The sequence below is a fragment of the Triturus cristatus genome, chromosome 10, assembly GCF_964204655.1.
Source record: "Triturus cristatus chromosome 10, aTriCri1.1, whole genome shotgun sequence".
Classification (NCBI taxonomy): domain Eukaryota; kingdom Metazoa; phylum Chordata; class Amphibia; order Caudata; family Salamandridae; genus Triturus; species Triturus cristatus.
The window spans coordinates 1,234,024,924-1,234,043,641 of NC_140593.1; the positions used below are offsets into that span (position 1 = coordinate 1,234,024,924).

An 18,718-nucleotide genomic window follows, 5' to 3' on the forward strand; every position below is an offset into this window, starting at 1 on the left:
TGAGTGAGATGGCCTTACGGTCTATATGATCTAGTAACAGGCGGTCCTCCATAGGGGACGAATCGGGGAGAGGACCATCTTGAGGCAGGGCTGAAGACACCGCATGAGTAATCTGCAAGTATCTGAACGTCTCCGATGGAGCCAGTTGATATTTAGCTTGGAGCTCCGGGAACGATGCTAGCCTCCCCTGAACCCAGATATCAAGTCCCATTTGTCGAACCCCGGACAGATGCTGAGGTAGCCTAAAATATCGGGCTCCCACAGGGGAGTAGCCTTCGTCAGGCGCCCGCACCATCCCAATCCTCTAGTGACTGCATGCCAAACCTCAACCGTGCGTTCTGTGGGACCTGTCAATTTAAGTTTACGGGAATTGGTGTATAGCGCTCTGTTATAACCGCCCCGTCCCAGAAGCCAGTGATCCGTGCGGAAATTAGGTTTGTCACGGGACTCAAACACCCAGCGATTAATCACCACCAATTGGGACGCCTGGTAATACAGTCTAAGATCCGGTAGATCGATGACCCCATCGTACCAACCCATAGTAAGCTTGGTCATCACGGTGCGCGGCTCTCCCAAAGCAGTCCCCGCAATATTCTATCGATCTGAGTGAAATAAGAATCTGGGATCGGGATAGGCGTGTTCTGTAAGGCATAGAGAAAGCGCGGGAGCACTAACATTTTGAAGAGGGACGTGTGGCCAAGAATGTTAATGGGAGAGAGCGCCAATGCACAAAGTCAGATTTGAAGCGTTGAAGAGGTCCTAGTAGGTTGGATTAGAAAAAAAGGTCAGGGTCAGGAGTAACAAAAATGCCCAGGTACCGAAAACCCGAAGTGCGACTGGGATGTTAAATCCTCGACGACTCGCCGGGGGAGAACCCCACAGCACATACATTTGGGACTTAGACCAGTTTATTTGTTATCCAGAGTGAGCGCAGAATATGTGAAAAATGTGAGGCACCCGCCGCAGCGACCATGCAGGGGAAGCCAGGCATAAGAGGCGTATAGGGAGATACGGTCTTTGTGAGATTCCGTCCACTTAAGTCCCCGTATCTCCAGATCACCTCGGACCCAAACCGCAAGTGGCTCCAAGACAAGGGCAAAAAGCAGTGGCGATAGGGGGCAGCCTTGTCTCTTGCCCCGGTATAATGAAAAAGTGGCGTTGCGATGATTGTTGACAACAACGTGAGCTGTAGGGCATGTATATAGTAGGAGAATCCAACAAATAAATTCGGGACCAAGCCCCACATGGGCCAAAACGGCAAAAAGAAAATCCCACTCGATAGTATCAAACGCCCTCGAGGCGTCCAGCGATAAAACAATCGAGTCTTCCTCGATGGTGTGAAGCTGGCGAGGACCCCATGTACCCGGTGTAAATTCCGAGCGGTGTTCCTCCGCCACATAAACCCAAACTGATCGGGATGGACCTAGTCGGCGATAAAGTGGAGAAGACGTTTGTAAGAAGTTTGGCCAGAATCTTGGCTTCAACTGTCAACAGGGATATGGGGCAATACGATGTGCACTCCTCCAGAGGTTTGTTTGGCTTATGAATGACCACTATAGCAGCCGTACGGATCTCTTCGGGCAGCACACCTAACTCGAAACATTTGGTGTATAGATTAAGCAAATGGGGAGCCAATAGCGTTGACGGGGGCTTAAATAGCTCAATAGGGAGCCCGTTGGGGCCCATGGCCTTCCCGGAGCGGACATCCAGTATGGCCTTCTGAACCTCCATCACTATGATGTCTGCCTCTAAGGTCTCTCTGTCCAGAGGTGAAATAGTGGGGATATCTAGTGTAGCCAGGAGACAGGGAGGCCTGAGAAGTGGGGGAGCTAGTGTATACCGCCTCGTAATGGCTAGCAAATATGGCGGCTATGCGTTGGGGGTCAGTGAATAGGGTACCCTCCGGGGTTGCAATCGTGCAGACCCATCTGGCGGCCTGTTCCCTCCGCTCCAGCCACGCCAGAAGTTTACCAGTCCTTTCCCCTTGCTCATAGATCCGGTGTCGAGAGGCTAGCGAACGCGCCGCCCCCTCCTCGAAGAGGAGCTGTCGATAGTCTTGTCTCTTGTGTCAAGCTATGGCATAGAGCGGGGTTCGGGTCACGGGAGACAGACACCTCCAAACTCGAGACCTCGTCCTCCAATTCTGGTACCCTCTTGGTCCGCTCCACCCTGTGTCCCACCATGAGTGACAAAGCCCTGCCCTTGATGACCGCCCCGAAAGCCCCCCATAACGTCCCTGCTGAGTCATCTGAACCCACACTTTCCGCGAAATAAAATTCAGCGTCTTTGCGGAGGGCTTCTATGATTTGCAGAATTTTCAGCGCCCAGGGGTGTATGGAAATAGAGCCCGGATGTCCCCCCGTGTGAGATCCCAGAGTCGTCAGAACGGGGGAGTGGTCGGAGACACCACGAGCCAGGCAACCGGACCCCGCGAAAAACCGAGTGTCCTGGGCTTGAGTAAATAGGTAGTCTATCCTCGACTGACTACCATGTACCCCGGATTGGAACGTGAAGTGAGTGTACGATGGGTTGAACCACCGCCAGATATCCACCATCCCCAGGGCATTAGCAAATTCTCCCTGGGGAGGGAGGCGGTCCAAAGAACCATCCATCGTGAGATTGAAGTCTCCACCCAACACCAACACCCCGAGCGGCAGGTCCATCAACAGGGTCCCTACATCATGCAGCGTCAAACGCTGCAGACCGGGGGACGGCATATACCGAGACAGAATTGACTACACGCCCTTCCCAGGTGCCCGAAACCGCTGCATATCTGCCCAGGGGGCCAGTCCAGGAGTTATAATGCCTCCACTCTTGATCATGTTCCAATAATGGAGCTTTCCTGCCTCTAATTAACTCAGCTTGATCCTGTGTCACCTTCACCAGCTGCCTCTTGTTCCGCCAACCCTGACCATCCCAAAAAACTGCTCTCTTGCTTACCTTACAAACCTGAACCGTATCAGAGAACACCGACTCTCCCTTTCTCACTTTGTAGGGTTTTTTAAACCAAAACCCAATCGCCAACAGACATCTCTAAATCGCACAGTTGGCCCCTTCTGTCAAACCTGTTTATTTCATGTCCAACTGTTTCCCCTTGACAACATCTGCCACCCTTCTAAAACCAGTGCCTTCAACAACAGATTTTCTATTATCCAGTCTAGAGGGAAACAAAGTAGAATTTTCCTTTCTACCCCCTCAGTAACTCAAAAGGGGTAACTTCCGTGGTACAGTGTGGCGAAGTATTGTAATTCCACCCCTTTCCCTCCAAATACCTTCCAGCGTCCAGACCAGAAGCCAGTACTGTTAGAATTCCTTCTTTCAAGACTTTATTACTCTGTTCCACCAGTCCATTGGAAGTAGGCGAATATAGAGCCACCTTAAAATGCTTAATATCCTGTGTCTCCAAAAATTTACACATCCTTTCCAACACAAAGTGTCTCTCATTATCCGTCACCAAAGACCTAGGAGCCCCCGCTAACAAAAACATCTTCTTCAGAAAACCAATGCTGTTATTCGAAAAGTAGTCCACAGCCAAAATTCAATACTTCATATCATTCGCCAAAACAAAAGGCCCTGAAACATTCTGCACAACCATCCACTAGACTCCTAACATGAGCATCTAAAGCAGGCCACCAGTAATGCTGTTAAATTTTCATGGCGTTTTCGTTCTACCCAAATGTCCTTCGTGAGCTACCCTAATAATGACATTACTTAAACTAACCGGGGGAACAAATGTATCCCCTCTCAATACAAATCCATCTTTCACAGACAGTTCATCTGCTACTAAAGCAAAATTCCCCAATTATACTTCTTACCTCCGGCCATTTACTAGTAGAGTATTCCAACACCTTGGGCAAAATAGGATCTTTCATGCAAACAGCCTTCCATTCTGCTTCAGAAATAATTGCACTACCATTCTCGACTGCATCCAGAACAGCAACACACTCCACCTCCTCCTCCTTCAAATCCTCCTCATCACTCTCCATCAACATCCTAGATAAGCAATCAGCCTGAAATGTTTTACCCCGTTGTATATGTTTCATATCAAAGTTGGACTCCTGTAATTTTGAAACCAATCTAGTCAACCTGGCAAAAATGTTATTACTTGTAACTTTGCTGAAAATAAAATTCAGAGGCTTATGATAGGTAAAGATTTCAAATCTGCGACCCCAAATGTACATTTTGAATTTTTGAGCCGCCGAAATACAAGCCAGCACCTCCCGTTCAGTGGTACTGTAATTTCGCTCAAAATGTTTGAGCGATCTCGTTGTGAACGCTACAGTTTGTTCCTTGCCGTTCACTCTTTGACTGAGAACTGCACCCACACCATTCATGCTTGCATCAACCGTAATCCTAGAAGCACAATCGTCCTGAAAAGCATGAAGTGCTTGGGCAGAAATAATTAAATCCTTCACTTTTCTAAATACTCCATCCAGTTCCAGTGACCACACAAATTTCTGACCTTTAAGTAAAACTCGTAGAGGCCCGACAATTTGGGCACAGTTGGCAACAAATCTAGCGTAATACTCAGCAAGCCCCAGAAAGGAACGGAGTGTATCCTTATCACACGAGGTCTAGCTTCTTTGAGAACCCTGATGACAGAAAATCTTGGCTTGATACCTTCGCTAGATACAGTATGACCCAGTAATTCCAGCTCGGTCACCCCAAACTTACATTTATCCGCCCTACAGTCATGCCATGTTCGCCAAGAGCCGATAACACCTTCTTTAATAAATCACAGTGCTCATTTGTACTTTTTGAAAAGATAAGGATATCATCCAAATAGGGTTGTACTCCTTTCATGCCCTTAAAAAGTGTATCCATCACCCTCTGAAAAACACTAGCAGCAGATGCCAGACCAGAGGGAAACCTCAGGAACTTATGAGCGCCGAAAAGTGAAATAAACGTGGTCAGCTTCTGAGACTCCCTAGACAAAGTGATCTGATGGTAGGCAGATTTTAGATCGATTAATGAGAACCATTTTGATGTAACTATATAGTGCTCCATCGCTGATGACACCAGTTTTTCTTTCTGCACTCTTACCTATGCAGATTCAGCCATCAGTTTTTTTGGGTTACAATTGATGGTAAATTGCTGTTTTTTTTTTTTTAACGTGCATCACCCCTGAAATCGAGGGGTTTTAAGCTGTGCATATCTTGCGATGTTGGTTACATTCCCATATCATCAGTCTTTGCAGTGTCTTTATAAATAGGATAATGCGTCTTGCGATTTATTTGATCGTGTGTAGCATAAAGCTATAATGGAAGAGGGAAACTTAACTTTACTGGCTTCTTTAAAGAAATCGAGAGCTAAATCTCAATCTAGTTCTTGAGATGAAGAGCATACTCCGTCTTGCTTATGAGCTAACTGACTATTCTAGGTCTGTTGCAGATTCAGCAGGTGAGATTCCCTCATCATGGAGTTTCTAGCTCACAGCTGCAGGAATTTAGAAAGGCTATGTTGGCTGTTTTTTAAAACCCACCTCTGGTGTGCTTTTAGGATCGTTGACGGCCATCCCTTATGATTTAGCAGCATCATTTGACTTACCATAGTGGCTGCCATACATTTCGACTACACTCCACTCTTTTCCAAGTTGTAAAAACACTTTCTGAACCCATAAACATAACTCCGGACGTTCCTCTTTCACAGCCCCAGTGAGAGCAGTTAGCTTCCTTCTTTTTTTAAAAAGTGACATATATTCAGGCTTCTTTCTCCCCCATACCAGAATGTGTCCCTCAAGACGATTGCCCAATTGAGCCATGTGTTCTTAGTACCTTCCAGGTTATAGATCAGCAAACTATTTTCTCTTGTGTCCACTATTAAGTCAGACTCACCTCTCAATCCTTGTCCTCCCTCTGTGTTTTGTTAATTGTAATCACAACCATTGGATTTACTCACCCAGCTCTTAAACACTTCTCCCTCCCAAACCTGCAATGTACAGTACACATCAAAGTATAATTTTTTTTTTTTTTACTTAGTTTTATATAGCGCGAACTAGACCCGCAGGTATCGGGTATCGGAGCGCTTTACATAGCACTAGTTGCGTTACATGAGGACACATTCATTTTTGTTAGGCACGGGGAGATTAAGTGATTTGCCCAGAATCACAGGATGTTTACCGTCATTGCTGTGACTCAAACCCGGTTTCCCAGATATGAGGTCGACCTCCCTCCACATTTGTGGCCAAGAACATGACAGACCAAGATGGAGAGAAATCCACCATAACAGTTTCAGGCAGTGAAAGAATCGGTAGACAAATCATATGGATATAGATGTAAATGCAGTAAAGCATGAATTACTCCAATCCTTGTTTGAACCACAATCCTTCCTTCCTTCCCTCAACTCCCAAACAGGCCTTTAAGTTTCCCTAGATAAGCTCTCTTTGCCACAGATTTTCTCATATTTTCGAGCACAGCCCTGACTTTGATAAATCTCCTATTCAGCTTGTTGACACCAGTCTAAATCATTTTCCCAGTCTTGAACACTTGGGGGTCCACTCACCCCCACTTCTTTGCGACTTTAGGTTTTACTTCCCCCGCCGCCAACATTAACCCTATCTTTAAGTACAGGGGCCAAGTTTTCCTCCACTGTTATTCACAACAACAACCATCTAGCCTCGAGGGGGACAGCAGGCCCCGTAACTTTGGCCATAGCTTGCACCACTCCCCCCCCCCCCCCCCCACACCCCCCCTCCCTCAATAATGTTGGGCAATCCCAGAGGATGTGGAAAAAGGAGCCACAATGCCACAACCCCTAACGAAGAAGGTTGAATCATATCGACCCAAGAGGTGTAACGGTGATCTGGAGTAATAGGATCTGTGTAGTATGCATAAGTGTATGAGGCAGAAACAAGCTTGTATAGCCATTTCTCTAGTACTTTGTAGGGCCTCCACCCATTCATCATCCTCAATTAATCCTATGTCTCCCTTCCATCCCTCTCGTATTGAGCGTAACAGGTCAGGGGAGTTATTAATTCTTTTCTTCAATAACAGGGAGATTGCCTTGACCAGCATAGGGTCCACTAGCAATTTGTCCTCCAGAGGAGAAGACTCTGGTAGCTGCTCTCCATCTGCTATATGTAATTGCAGTGCATGTTTCAATTGTAGGTATCTAATATGTTCCGTGGCCCCTATCTGGAATTCCGTCTGGTGGTCTGCAAATGTCAATAATAATCAATTCCAATCAGTCCCTATTTAAGGAAACCTTTCAGATTCCCAACTTCCCACAGGTGCTCGCTGTCCCATAGTGGTGTTGTAGTATTCAGCTTACCATCCAAGCCCAAATATTAACTGGCTTTGCGCCACGCCCTAGCAACCATCTGAATTTGGAGCTGCAGTGATCTCATCCGCCTTTTATTATATAGGATGGATGGGTAACCTCGGGTTCCCATAGCCTCATGCTCAACTCAGTAGTCATGGTCCTCCACATCTCCGAACACCCAGTCATTGATTATCATCATCTGGGCAGCCCAGTAGTAGGCATAAATCTCAGGGACCGCCAATCCCCCTTCAACCAACCCCCTTTGTAACTTACCTAGGAAGATCCGTGAGATACCCCCATTTCAAAGAAGTTTACGCAATTCACTATTCACTTTACTGAAAAAGTCTTGCAGAACACTGTATGGGGTATTTTGGCGGACATACAGCATACAGGGAAGGGTCATCATCTTAAAAAGCACAGCCCTGCCAATCAGAGTTATCTGAAGCGCCCTCCAGTGTGCCACTTCATCCCTAAGGCACTGAAGCTCAGCGAATAGATTCCGACGCATGAAATCCTATGCGTCCCTGGTTACAAAGAGGCCCGGGTACCGAAAGTCCTGAGTTACTACTGGAGCCACACGTGGGCGGTAAGACCAGATGGCCTCCTGCCAAAGGGAAGATGAGGGATTTATCCCAGTTGATTTTGTAACCCGAGTAACCTTGAAAGAGGTGAAAAATATGTGAAATTCTGTTCACCGAGAGGGGCCGCTGTGTAACATACAACAAAATATCCTCAGCGTATAGGGAGATCCTTTTCTCCCATGCATCATTACTCATGCAGTCAAGTAATCTTGACCTCACTTTGGTTCCCAGAGAGCTTGGCAAGGAGGTCGAGCCTTCTATTTTTTAGGCCCAAAGCTATAGAATTCTCTCCCTCCCGGATCTGAGGGCATGTCACTCCCTTTTGACTTTCCGAAAGAGGTTGAAAACCTGGTTATTCTAAAACTCTTGGAATAGGAACTACATCCGATGTATTTTGGTGGCATAGTGCTGGGAAACCCAGATCCAGAGAGAGCTACTGTCAGTTTTTGATTGACCTCTTTTCGACTTTTTGTTGAAGATATTTTTAAGAATGTATTCTCCTTGTGTACTAAGGTGATCTTCAAGATCCCAGTCATGAGGAAGGTTCCGGTACCGCTCACAGAAATGATCTTGAAAATCATCGTCCTAGAATACATCGTTGGGTAAGTGCCACAAGCACAAGAAGTCAAAGAATTTGAAGCTTTGTTCGGCTTCTCCTCGCAGGTCCAAGTTATTGGACGAGACGCGATAACCACGACAGCGCTCGAGGCATCACTCCTCCGCGGAGCCTGTGCCTGATTCTGCTCCACGGCTCCCACAGTTTCCCGGAGCTGCCCTTGCCCAACTAAGAGTTGTATGAGGCCATCCACCTCATATTTGGGTGGTCTGACTCCTCTGGAGGGCCACTGGGATTTAGGCGGCACCCCTATTGGATTCCCACGGGCGGGTCTGCCCTGGATGCCTGTCAGGCCACTTAGATCCGGAGTGGCTCCGTAAGTGAGACTGTGACTTTGCACGGCGCCCACTCCAGTGCTGCTGTTCCTGACGCCCGAGACTGCACAGGCCCCATTACCATACTTTATTCCGATTAGGAGCCGGATTGGCGTTGGCCGACCAGTACCATACGATACAGAGACAGTGCTGTCTTTCTTCAATAGGCTCGGAGAGTAAGACAATTGAGAGGGTTCTGAGGACCACAATGGATACCATCACCCCCTTAAGGAATCATAGGAAAACTGGTATGAGGAATTGACAGATACCATTGATTTGGAAACCTCATTAGACAATGGCTTGGTCTCTCTACCCACCGTGTCTACAAAGGAGGGAACCTCTTATGCTATGGTAATGTGGAGGGCTGCTGAGGTCCAGGACCATCAGCTGCCCACAGTGGCAGTTAAGATGAACATCTTGACAAAGGTGCGTCAGCCTCAGAGGAGGCCTGAACCATACTCAAGCAATTTCCAATGGTTGGGAAGTAGCAAAGTTCACCATCAGATGTGAGCTGGACACTACCTACTCTGTATGCAGAACAATTGAGTTGTCAGTGGCACTTAGACGCCCTGCCTAGTTGAGAACCACTGGCTTTACAGAGGATGTCCAAGCTTCCTTGTGGACATGCCCTTTGACGACTCCCGTCTTTTTGACAAAAAGTCATGTTCAGCGCTGGAATACTTTAAAGACAACAGAGATAGGGGCAAATCTTAGGGTCTCTCCACGCCCCCCGCCAGCCCCAGTCTGGCTTTCGTCCCTTTCATGGTTATAGGAGGGGCTACCAACTGCATTCTTTCCCACCCAACAAGCTTCCCAGCCTTTTTTGTGGCTGTGGACATGGTTCTCACAGACCGATTGGGGCAGGACCTGTCCCACTGCAGTCCATAACATCTTATAAGTGGGTTCTACAAATCGTCAGGAGGGGGCCTACTCTATCTTCTTCCTCGAATCCCCTCCTCTCATGCCACCCACTTTCCATCGGCTGGCGGAGGGCCACCTCTCCTTTCTCCATCAGGAAGTGTTTCCCCTTTTAGCCAAAGAGGCCATTGATAGGGCGCAGGCATCAGAGGTAGGCTCAGTGGCATTAGCCACCTGTTGGTCTGCTAAAATCTCTGTGAAAAGGTATGTCTTTGACTGTTATGGTTGCAAAGTAATTTTAAGGGTCTCGGGTGCCTTTCTAACGGCAGTAATATACTGAGCTCTTTCCATAGACACAAAGCATCTAAGTTAACTTGTATGGTGAAGGGGCATTCCCGTAAAAATGTCTCTCTAGTCCTTGCGTATCAAATTATATCACTTCTTCATTGAAGAATGTTACTTGCCTTTGGTAAGACCTTATGTGGTAGAGACTCTATCTAGCCACAAATTCCTTATCTTGGAGTTATCCCCAGGCATCAGACTGGATCCGGAAATTTTCAAACAGTACCCCTATGTGCCGTAGGTGATTTCGTTCAGTTCCCTGTTGGTCGCAGTAGATGTGACCTGCGCTGTGGCCACATAGGCGCCTCCCCAGTGCACTGTCATCAGTTTCTTTCCACGCCAGAAGCACAGGGCCACAAAGAATGCTGATGCACTGGTGTGCATTGCTAATGGCCTCAGAAGGGTGACTCTATAATGAAATCAGTTCACAGAGGGGGGAGGATTGGTAGGGAATCTGTGGCAAGATAGTCTCTACCAGAGAAGGCGTTGTTGAAGGTAAGTAACTTCTTCATCTGATAGAGACTTATAGCTGCAGATTTGTTAGCTTAGAATAGATACCCAAGCAACATCTCCCCGGAGGTGTCTGCGAGCAGATCACACCAAAAAGCCCTGCAGGACCAATGGACAAAATGCCCATCACCACAGACCTGACTGTCCAGGACAGGGACTCGGGGAAGAGTGTGCAAGCCCTCAGGAGTTGCTTTTTGGCCAGTGCGCAACATATTTTTATGTAGAGCACTATCCATTGTGAGATTGTTTCTGAACAGCCCTACCTTTCTTCATTCCAGGCTGTCGTCCTCCACCTCCAGACTTTGGTGGACCACCTGAACTCGCTAGGGTTCAGTGTCAATATTCTGAAGTCACACCTGACTCCCTCTGATGCTCCCTTTCATCAGAGCCGTTCTGGACATGGTGCAGTTTTGGGCTTATCCTCCCGAACAGCTAGTACAGGATATTCAGACCATAATATTGTTGTCAGCCGCTATCCTGGATTTTGGTGAGTCTGCAGCTGCTGGACCTACATCCTGCTGGTGACGCATGTCCTCTGGCATATGCAGGCTATGGAGTGGGATCTGACGTTCCAGTGGGGGCTGCATCAGGAGAATCTCTCTGACATGGTCCAGTTCTAGAGGGAACTGTAAAAGATCTGCAGTGGTGGCTTTCGAACCACGATTGGGTCATTGGCAGACCCCTTTCCCTTCCCCAACCAGATCCGACACTAGTGACAGATGCATCACTCCAGGATGGGGCGGTCATCTGGGAGAGGTGATCAGAGGCCTCTGGTCTCCAGCAGAATCTGGTCTCCACATAAACCTGTTGGAGCTCTGAGCGATCCAATTGGCATTGAAAGCCTTTCTACCCTCATCAAAGGAAGGCTAGTGCAGGTGTTCCCGGGCAAAACCACCACCATGCGGTACTGCAACAAACAGGGCAGGGTGGAGTCGTGGAGCCTCTGTCAGGAGGCTCGGTCTCTCTGGACATGGCTGGAACGTCTGGGCATTTCCCTGGTGGTTCAACATATGGCGTGCTCTCTGAACTCCACAGCGGAAGAACTCAGCCAAAATGCCTAGCAGATCACGAATGGCCTCTCCATCCAGAGTGGCGCATGGTCTCATTCAGCAGTGGGGAGAGCATTGGTAAGCTCTGTTCACCACCGGCGACTGTGCAATATCAGTATTTGTGCACTCTGGAGTTCAGAGGGCAACTCTCGCTCAGAGACGATTTTCATCCCAAGTGGAACTCAGTCTTCATATACACCTTTCCGCTCATACCACCCCTGCCCAGAGTTCTCAAGAAGATGAGGAACGACCAGGCACAAGTCATCCTTATGACTCGGTACTGGGCAAGGAGAGTTTGGAGTCCCGAGAAATTGAGCATGACCTTCAATCCTCCGATCAGGATACCCCTTTGGGAGGATCTCTTGTTGCAGCAGCAGGAGAGGGTTCTCCACCAGAACCTGTCACCTCTTTGCCTTCTTGCATTGAGATTGAGCGGTGACAGTTGACAAATTCGACCTTCCTCTCGAAGTCTGTAACATTGTCTTGGCAGCCTGGCGTCCCTCTATCAAGACCGTATATACCTTCTGTTGATGAAAATTTGTAGCATGTACAAAAGACCGATCAATCCCGCTTTCAGCCCCCACTTTCTCATGTTCTCCTTTGCATCCTTTATCTGCTCTAGACACTCTAATGTGCTATCTCTCTGCTGTTTCTGCTTTTTTTGCGGTTGCCTGACCAGCCATCCCTCTTCAAATCCCCTATTGTAAATAGGTTCTTAAAAGGTTTGCAGCATTTGTTTCCACCTTCCCCTTTCATTATGCCCCAGCGGCACCTCAGTCTTGTCATCACTTTTCTTATGTGCACTCCTTTTGAGCCTTTGCACAATTGTCCACTCAGGCTTCTTACCATCAAAACTGCGTTTCTCATAGCTATGTATGCCCTGAGGGTCAGTGAGCTTCAGGCTCTATCGTCCAAGCCTCCTTACTTCAAAGTGGTCACACCCTTTCACGTAGGCCAATCCGTCACTCTGCCTACTTTTGACACTCCGCTGCATCCCTCCAAGGAAGAGGAGAGCGACTTCACCGGCTAGACCCAAAAAGAGTGTTCTCATTCTACCTTGACCACACACGATAGTGCCTGGTGGAGGGCCAACTCTACGTGGGGTAGGTCTGAGCATAGGAAGGGTGGGCTGTGATTGTGCTCTGTATCAAGATCTGCTACGCATTGGCTAAAAAGCAACCCCATGAGGGTTTGCATGCTCACTTCCCCAGTGCGAAAGCTGAGACCCCTGAGTTAGCACGCAGAGTTCTGTTCCTGGACATCTGCCAGACAGCAACCTGGGCCTCCTTGCACATGTTCACGAAGCACTACTGCCTGGACAGTCAGGTCCGTCGAGATGGGCATTTTGTCTCTTCGGTCCTGCAGGACTTCCTTGTATGAAATTGGTCCACAGGCCCACCTCCGGGGATGGTATTGCTTTGTCATCTATTCTGAGGTAAGAAATCTGCAGCTAGAAGTCTGTCAGATGAACAAGTTAATTTCCTTCAGTAACACCTTATGTGGTAGAGACTATATCTAGCTGCAGATTCTTTACCGACTCACCGTGCCTCCCCACTCTGCAAACGATATTTAGGGACAAGGCTATTTCCCTTTCAGGGCCCTAGTTTTCCATACCAGTGGTCAGTGTTATTCGTGACCCTGTGCTTCTGGTGTGAAAGTTGTGAAAAGAAACTGACGTCAGCACGCTGGGGTGGCGCCTATATAGGCACCGCTCACCTCTCATCCAGTCACTGATGATGCAGATAACGCCATGCTAAGTCGAGTGACCCCACCTACTGGCGTTGGGGTACTGCTCACCAAAAAAAAATCCAGATGCAGTCTGATGCCCGTGTATAATTCTAAGGTAAGCAATCTGTGGCTAGATTTAGTCTCTACAAGATAAGGCATTACCAAAGGTAAGTAACTTGTTTAAGTATTCGGGGAAGGGGATTTTTTCATCTTCATTTGACCATCTGTGGATGTGGATAATATGAGTGTTTCTATGCATCACTGTTGAATGATAAAGAATTATTGAAAATTGGTCTTTACCTAGTTTATTAGGGAAAGGCAAGTTTTGGGACCCTGTATAAGGAGGCTAGATGCTAATGGTGTGAAGGAGCATTAGAGTGTTCTTATGCAGTCATTTTTTCACTATTAATTTGCATTTTTGTATGTTCTTTATACCTCACACTAGTTTCTTAACCTTGTCTTCACAGGCATATCCAGGAGGTGGTGACACTTCAGGCTCAGCAGAACCGAGAACTGCAGGACCTCTATAACCGCCTTCGATCCATGAGGCAAAGTAAGCCAGAGACAGCGGAGCTCTCCTCTCAGCCGATATCCCCACGACGTCCCCGTTCCCTGAAAAGCAAACTGCGCAGCCGCCCGCAATCTCTGACACACACAGACAATGGTATTGTCAAGTCTGGTATGTACTGCAAACACACTGTTTTCTTTAATGGAAGACACTGTAATATCAAACACAAATCATTTCTGATGGATACCTTCTTCTGCAGATTCCTTCCTCCAGGCACCAGACTAGATAGGGGAACTATTTCCACAGCAGGTGCTTTTGAGTGTTGTCAGGTGATACCATTCAGCCTCAGCCGCAACTCTCCCTACCCATGATGTCATGACATTGGAATATATAGGACACCCACCTGTTTCTTTCCACTCCTGATGAACCCAATGTTCTTGGTGCTTCAGTGACAAAATAGCTCAACTTTGTATAGCAGCTTGGTCAAAGGTCTCTTCCAAAGGTTTCAGGATTTAAACTCTGTCCAAAATGCAGCTAAAGATGTCCTTGTCTGTCAGGCCCCCATGGCCTCTGCATGTGGTTACTTAGTGCGGAGTCTGAGTCCTCTGCCTGTGTCTTCTGTTTATTGATGCAACCTAAGGTTATCAGGGGGCAGGTGGCCAAAGAATGTTTGTGGCTAAGACCAACTGAAATAGCCGAAGCATTCTGCTTCAATTAAATTCCCCAACAAGAAATGATTTCCCCTCAACAAACCCAGAAAACGCCATATGAAAGAGAAATACTTTCTTTCCCAGAGGAATATCCCTGCTCACGCAACCTTATGGAGTCTTATCACTTTTCAGACACCTGACTCTTCCTCATCGGTGGAGGTGATTCAGACAGTTCTATTGCCTTTGGTACTAATTTCAGGTGGAGCCAGTGTCCTCCAATGCTACAAAGCCCGTGCCCTCAACAGTGTCTTCGAAGCCACTGTTGGCACCATTTTTTAACCCCATTGAAGTCGGTGGACATTATCCAAGGGCAAAAGAAAAAGGTCAGACCTGTGAGGAACTGCTGGCACAACACCTTCTTAGAGCCTAGTGATTTGCCTGCATGGAGAAACGTTTGGGGTCTGACTGTCATACTTGACATTTGCTGTTCGGAGGCAGATACCCTTCCTTCCCACTTATTACACACCAGTTGGTCTCCTCCTGAACTTCAAATTCACTGCTGGCCTGCATACATCTCCAGACAAAGGACACCCCCCTGAACTTCCTTCATAAGAAGTCTCTTCATTCACTACAGTGGTATGGAAAGCACTAGAATTGACTTGGCCTATTGCTAAGGCTAAATCTAACATTTTGTTGGGACACTTGAAGCTCTACAGCCTCGGAGCCTCTACTGCTTTTGACAGAAGCACTGTTGGAACCCATTCTGGCTGCTTTGGAGTAAGCTTTTTCTGGCCTGGCAGGATACCACCACATTGCTAGGCAACACAGGCCTGCATCTTGTGCCTCAGGATACTTGAACTTACACCTCTCTCCTGAGGCCTAGTGGTTTAAGCTTCTTCTGAGAAGCTTAACACAAACACATTTTTATGCCTGCCACCGCCGCATTTGCTCAGCACTTTCCTCAGGACTTGCAGAGGCCTAGGCATACTCACCGGAGGGCGCTCCCGCTACTTCCTACTACAGCTCCTCCCCCCCTGCTGGGGTGGCCACCGGGCCCGCGTCCCTGCCTGTGTCGCCCGCTGAGCCCACTATCTCTGCGCTGCGTGCTGCCATGGGAAAGTCGGACACCAGGCAGCCTAAACTTACCTTCTCTGGGTGTGGTGCGACCAGGCAGCCCAAACTTACCTTCTCTGGGTGTGGTGCGGCAAGGGTGGCGTGGCCCCTCCTGACACGGGTGAGCTGTCTACTCAGAATGACCCCCCACGAGGAAGACGAAGGCAGCCTAAGAGCCATCCTCTTAGATGTGAAGTCCAGCTTAAAGAACATTGACACGAAGCTTGACCACCTCTCTACTCGTCTCGATTAGGTGAAACAAAGGTTGGCCTCGCACGATGCGCATCTTGACCATTTTGAGGAAAGAATTTCGGACGCTGAAGATGCCGTCGCCTCTGGAGGACAAAATCCTGGAAATCATCCGCGCCAAAAACGAGGACTTGGAGGTGTGCACCCGGAGGACCGACATTTGGGTCGTGGGTCTTCCGGAATCCACCGCAACTAAAGATGGAGGACTTTCTTGAATCCCTGCTTCGGATCTCTTCGGCCCAGTTCTCTTCACTCACTTCATTGTGGAGCGGGCACACAAGTTGCGAGCCCCTGCACGGACAATAATTGCCCGTTTGTTGAATTACAGGAACTGAGACTCCATTCTACACAGGGCCCGGGAGCTGGGCGATGTTAACTATCAGGGTAACACATTGTCCTTCTACCTGGACTTTACACTGTTGGTCCAGGCGGCCCGCAGGGACTTTCTTCCCGCCAAGCGTATCCTGCAACAGCTCAACATTTCAGACTTCGGGTCGACTTTGGGGAGAAACCGAAATTCTTCACAGACGCAAAGGCCGCTCTTGCTTTCGCTTAGCAGCTGCAAAAACCCTTGCCGCGCCAACTCCGTGGAAGGCCAAACAAGCGATAATGACTGACCTCATTCATGCCTGGCTATTCTCCTTAGCGTTGCTATTTAGCAATCGCATGTTGTTTTTTCATAAGTTCTCTGTCTAACTGTTGGTCTCATGCCTTCTAAAGTATTTGGGCTCTGTATGCTGTATATGATATGGGTATGAATAGTGAATTGGGGCACAATGTTCTGCGGATCTTCGTGTATCTTCCAGGCAGCATGCTTACCTTATCCTGTCCCGCCTACATCATGCATTGCTTCCGGAGCGCCTTGATCCACCTTCTCTAGCAACGTAAATAAGTGCCTGCAATTTATCCATCCCCTTGGGTTTAAACAGTAGGCAGCTGTATTTCAGCTTTCTGGGTCTGGGCTTCCTGGGTTACTTGGTATTCTGCCCCCAGCTGGTGGCTCATACGAAACGTCTTTACAAGCGCAACATACTCCCATTAACCTGCTTCCCGCTGAGCTCTACCATGCTCGGCCACCCAGCATACACTGCTTGGGGGGATCGGCTGTGCTCACGCACCCCGGAGGGTGGGGCTGGATGTTCAACTTAATTGGTGGGTTGGAGTGGGTGGTGGGTGGGGTTGTGTTTTGTTCCGCAGGGCTCCGTACCCGGCGCCTTTTGCAAAAGGCTTGCACTGTTCTCTGTTCTGCTCAAAGTTTGGCATGTTAATGCACTACGTATTCTGCTGGGTTACGTACATTGCTGCACTTGCACCTGATCCTCACTACATGGCCCGTTGGCTTTACGATACTCACACTCTTCCTGCTGCTACATGACTGACACAACATTTTGGACCTGGAACATCAAGCGTCTGAATGGCTGTCGTAAGGCACGCACAGCTCCTCAGGCATCAGGTTGACGTTTGGTTCCTTCAGGAGACACATCTACTTCCTGCCACCTCCTCCAAGCTATCATCTCGTCACTGGGGCGACTCCTACTCCTCCTTCTATTCTAACTACTCACGCGGCGTCTCTTTCCTTTTCAGAAGGGGCCTACCTTGGCACAACACTCACTCTCATTTTGACCCGGAGGGTCGTTACGTGATCCTCGCTGGTACACTCTACAATCAACCGCTGATACTAGCGGCGATTTACGGCCCAAATCTCGACGGCCATGATTTTCTCACACAAGCCTGGCAACTCATATCTGCCCTGGGGCCCTATCCTCTAATCTGAGGGGGGCAACTTCAATGTAGCTCCCACACAGGAGCTTGATCCCTCTGGAGACCGTACCCAGCATCCGCAAGCCACCACCCTCCTTCACTCCATTATGGCCGATCACTCCCTGTTGGACGCCTGGCGACATGCTCACCCCAGTGGACGTGAGGGGACCTATGTCACGGGCTCATGAGGTTCCTGGTCTCGATCTCTGGATCACGCCCCGAGACATAGCCTCCTGGACCACATCCGTCACGGGGCTCGCACTCTATCCGACCATGCCCCTGTTCGCGTAGGCCTGCGGCTCCTGCTCACCCTTCATCGCACATTTACATGGCGCCTCCCTCAAAATGCTCTCCGTGCAGCACCATCATTGCTTATTTCTAGAATAACGCGGGCTCCGTCGATTCGCCATCAACCCTATGGGAGGCCTTTAAGGTCGTAATTCGGGGGGAATGCATTGCCCGGCAATCTGGGGTGCTGAAGTCCATTAGGGGTACCCTTGTATGGTTGGAATGGGGCCTTGGATCTTCAACACTGTCAAGACCCCAACCCTGCTACGCTCGCCATTATCGGAGCAAAACTCACTGAATTTCATGAGGAGGCAGACAGAGGTCGCATTCCTTAATAAAGAAGCCTGCGCTCGACGTTATGGCGAGGGCGACTGCCCCGGCAAGACATTGGCGAGACTCCTTCGGAAGCCGCATGCATCATCTTATATTACGGCCTTGAGTGAAGACTCCTCGGGTAGGACTACCTCCCCTACCGAGATCCTTGCTAGGATCTCTGCTTTTTACTCCCAACTATACACTCCGGGAACGGTGGCCCCGCTGAAAATTCTGGACCAATACTTTCACACTATTAAATTGTTGTGGCTTGGGTATAGTCACCGGGAGATCCTAGACAAGTCATTCACCCACTAGGAGATTTCCACAGTTATTGCAGACTTCCCGGAGACCACGCCCCGGCTCTGATGGGCTTACTCCTGCATTTTATAAACAATACGTGCCCCTCCTTGTCCCGCACCTGGCCAAAATATACGACGACTCTCTTGAACGGGGTAGCTTCCCTCCATCCCTCCGCGAGGCCCTGCTCACTCTCCTATTGAAACCTAACAAACCCCCCCCCAGAGCTGCGATTCCTATGGCCCCCTGTCTTTAATACAGACAACAAAATCTACGCAA

At 48.7% G+C, this 18,718-nt stretch overlaps 1 protein-coding gene across 2 annotated transcripts in view; it reads left to right on the plus strand.

Annotated features, from left to right (window-relative positions):
• Positions 1 to 18,718, plus strand: part of WNK3 (WNK lysine deficient protein kinase 3) — a 1,041,636-nt gene that overhangs the window by 885,277 nt on the left and 137,641 nt on the right. For both annotated transcript variants that reach the window (XM_085629857.1, XM_085629858.1), the window contains exon 21: positions 13,726 to 13,937. In XM_085629857.1, the coding sequence (XP_085485983.1) occupies positions 13,726 to 13,937 (212 nt within the window). The remainder of the gene's footprint in view (positions 1 to 13,725; positions 13,938 to 18,718) is intronic.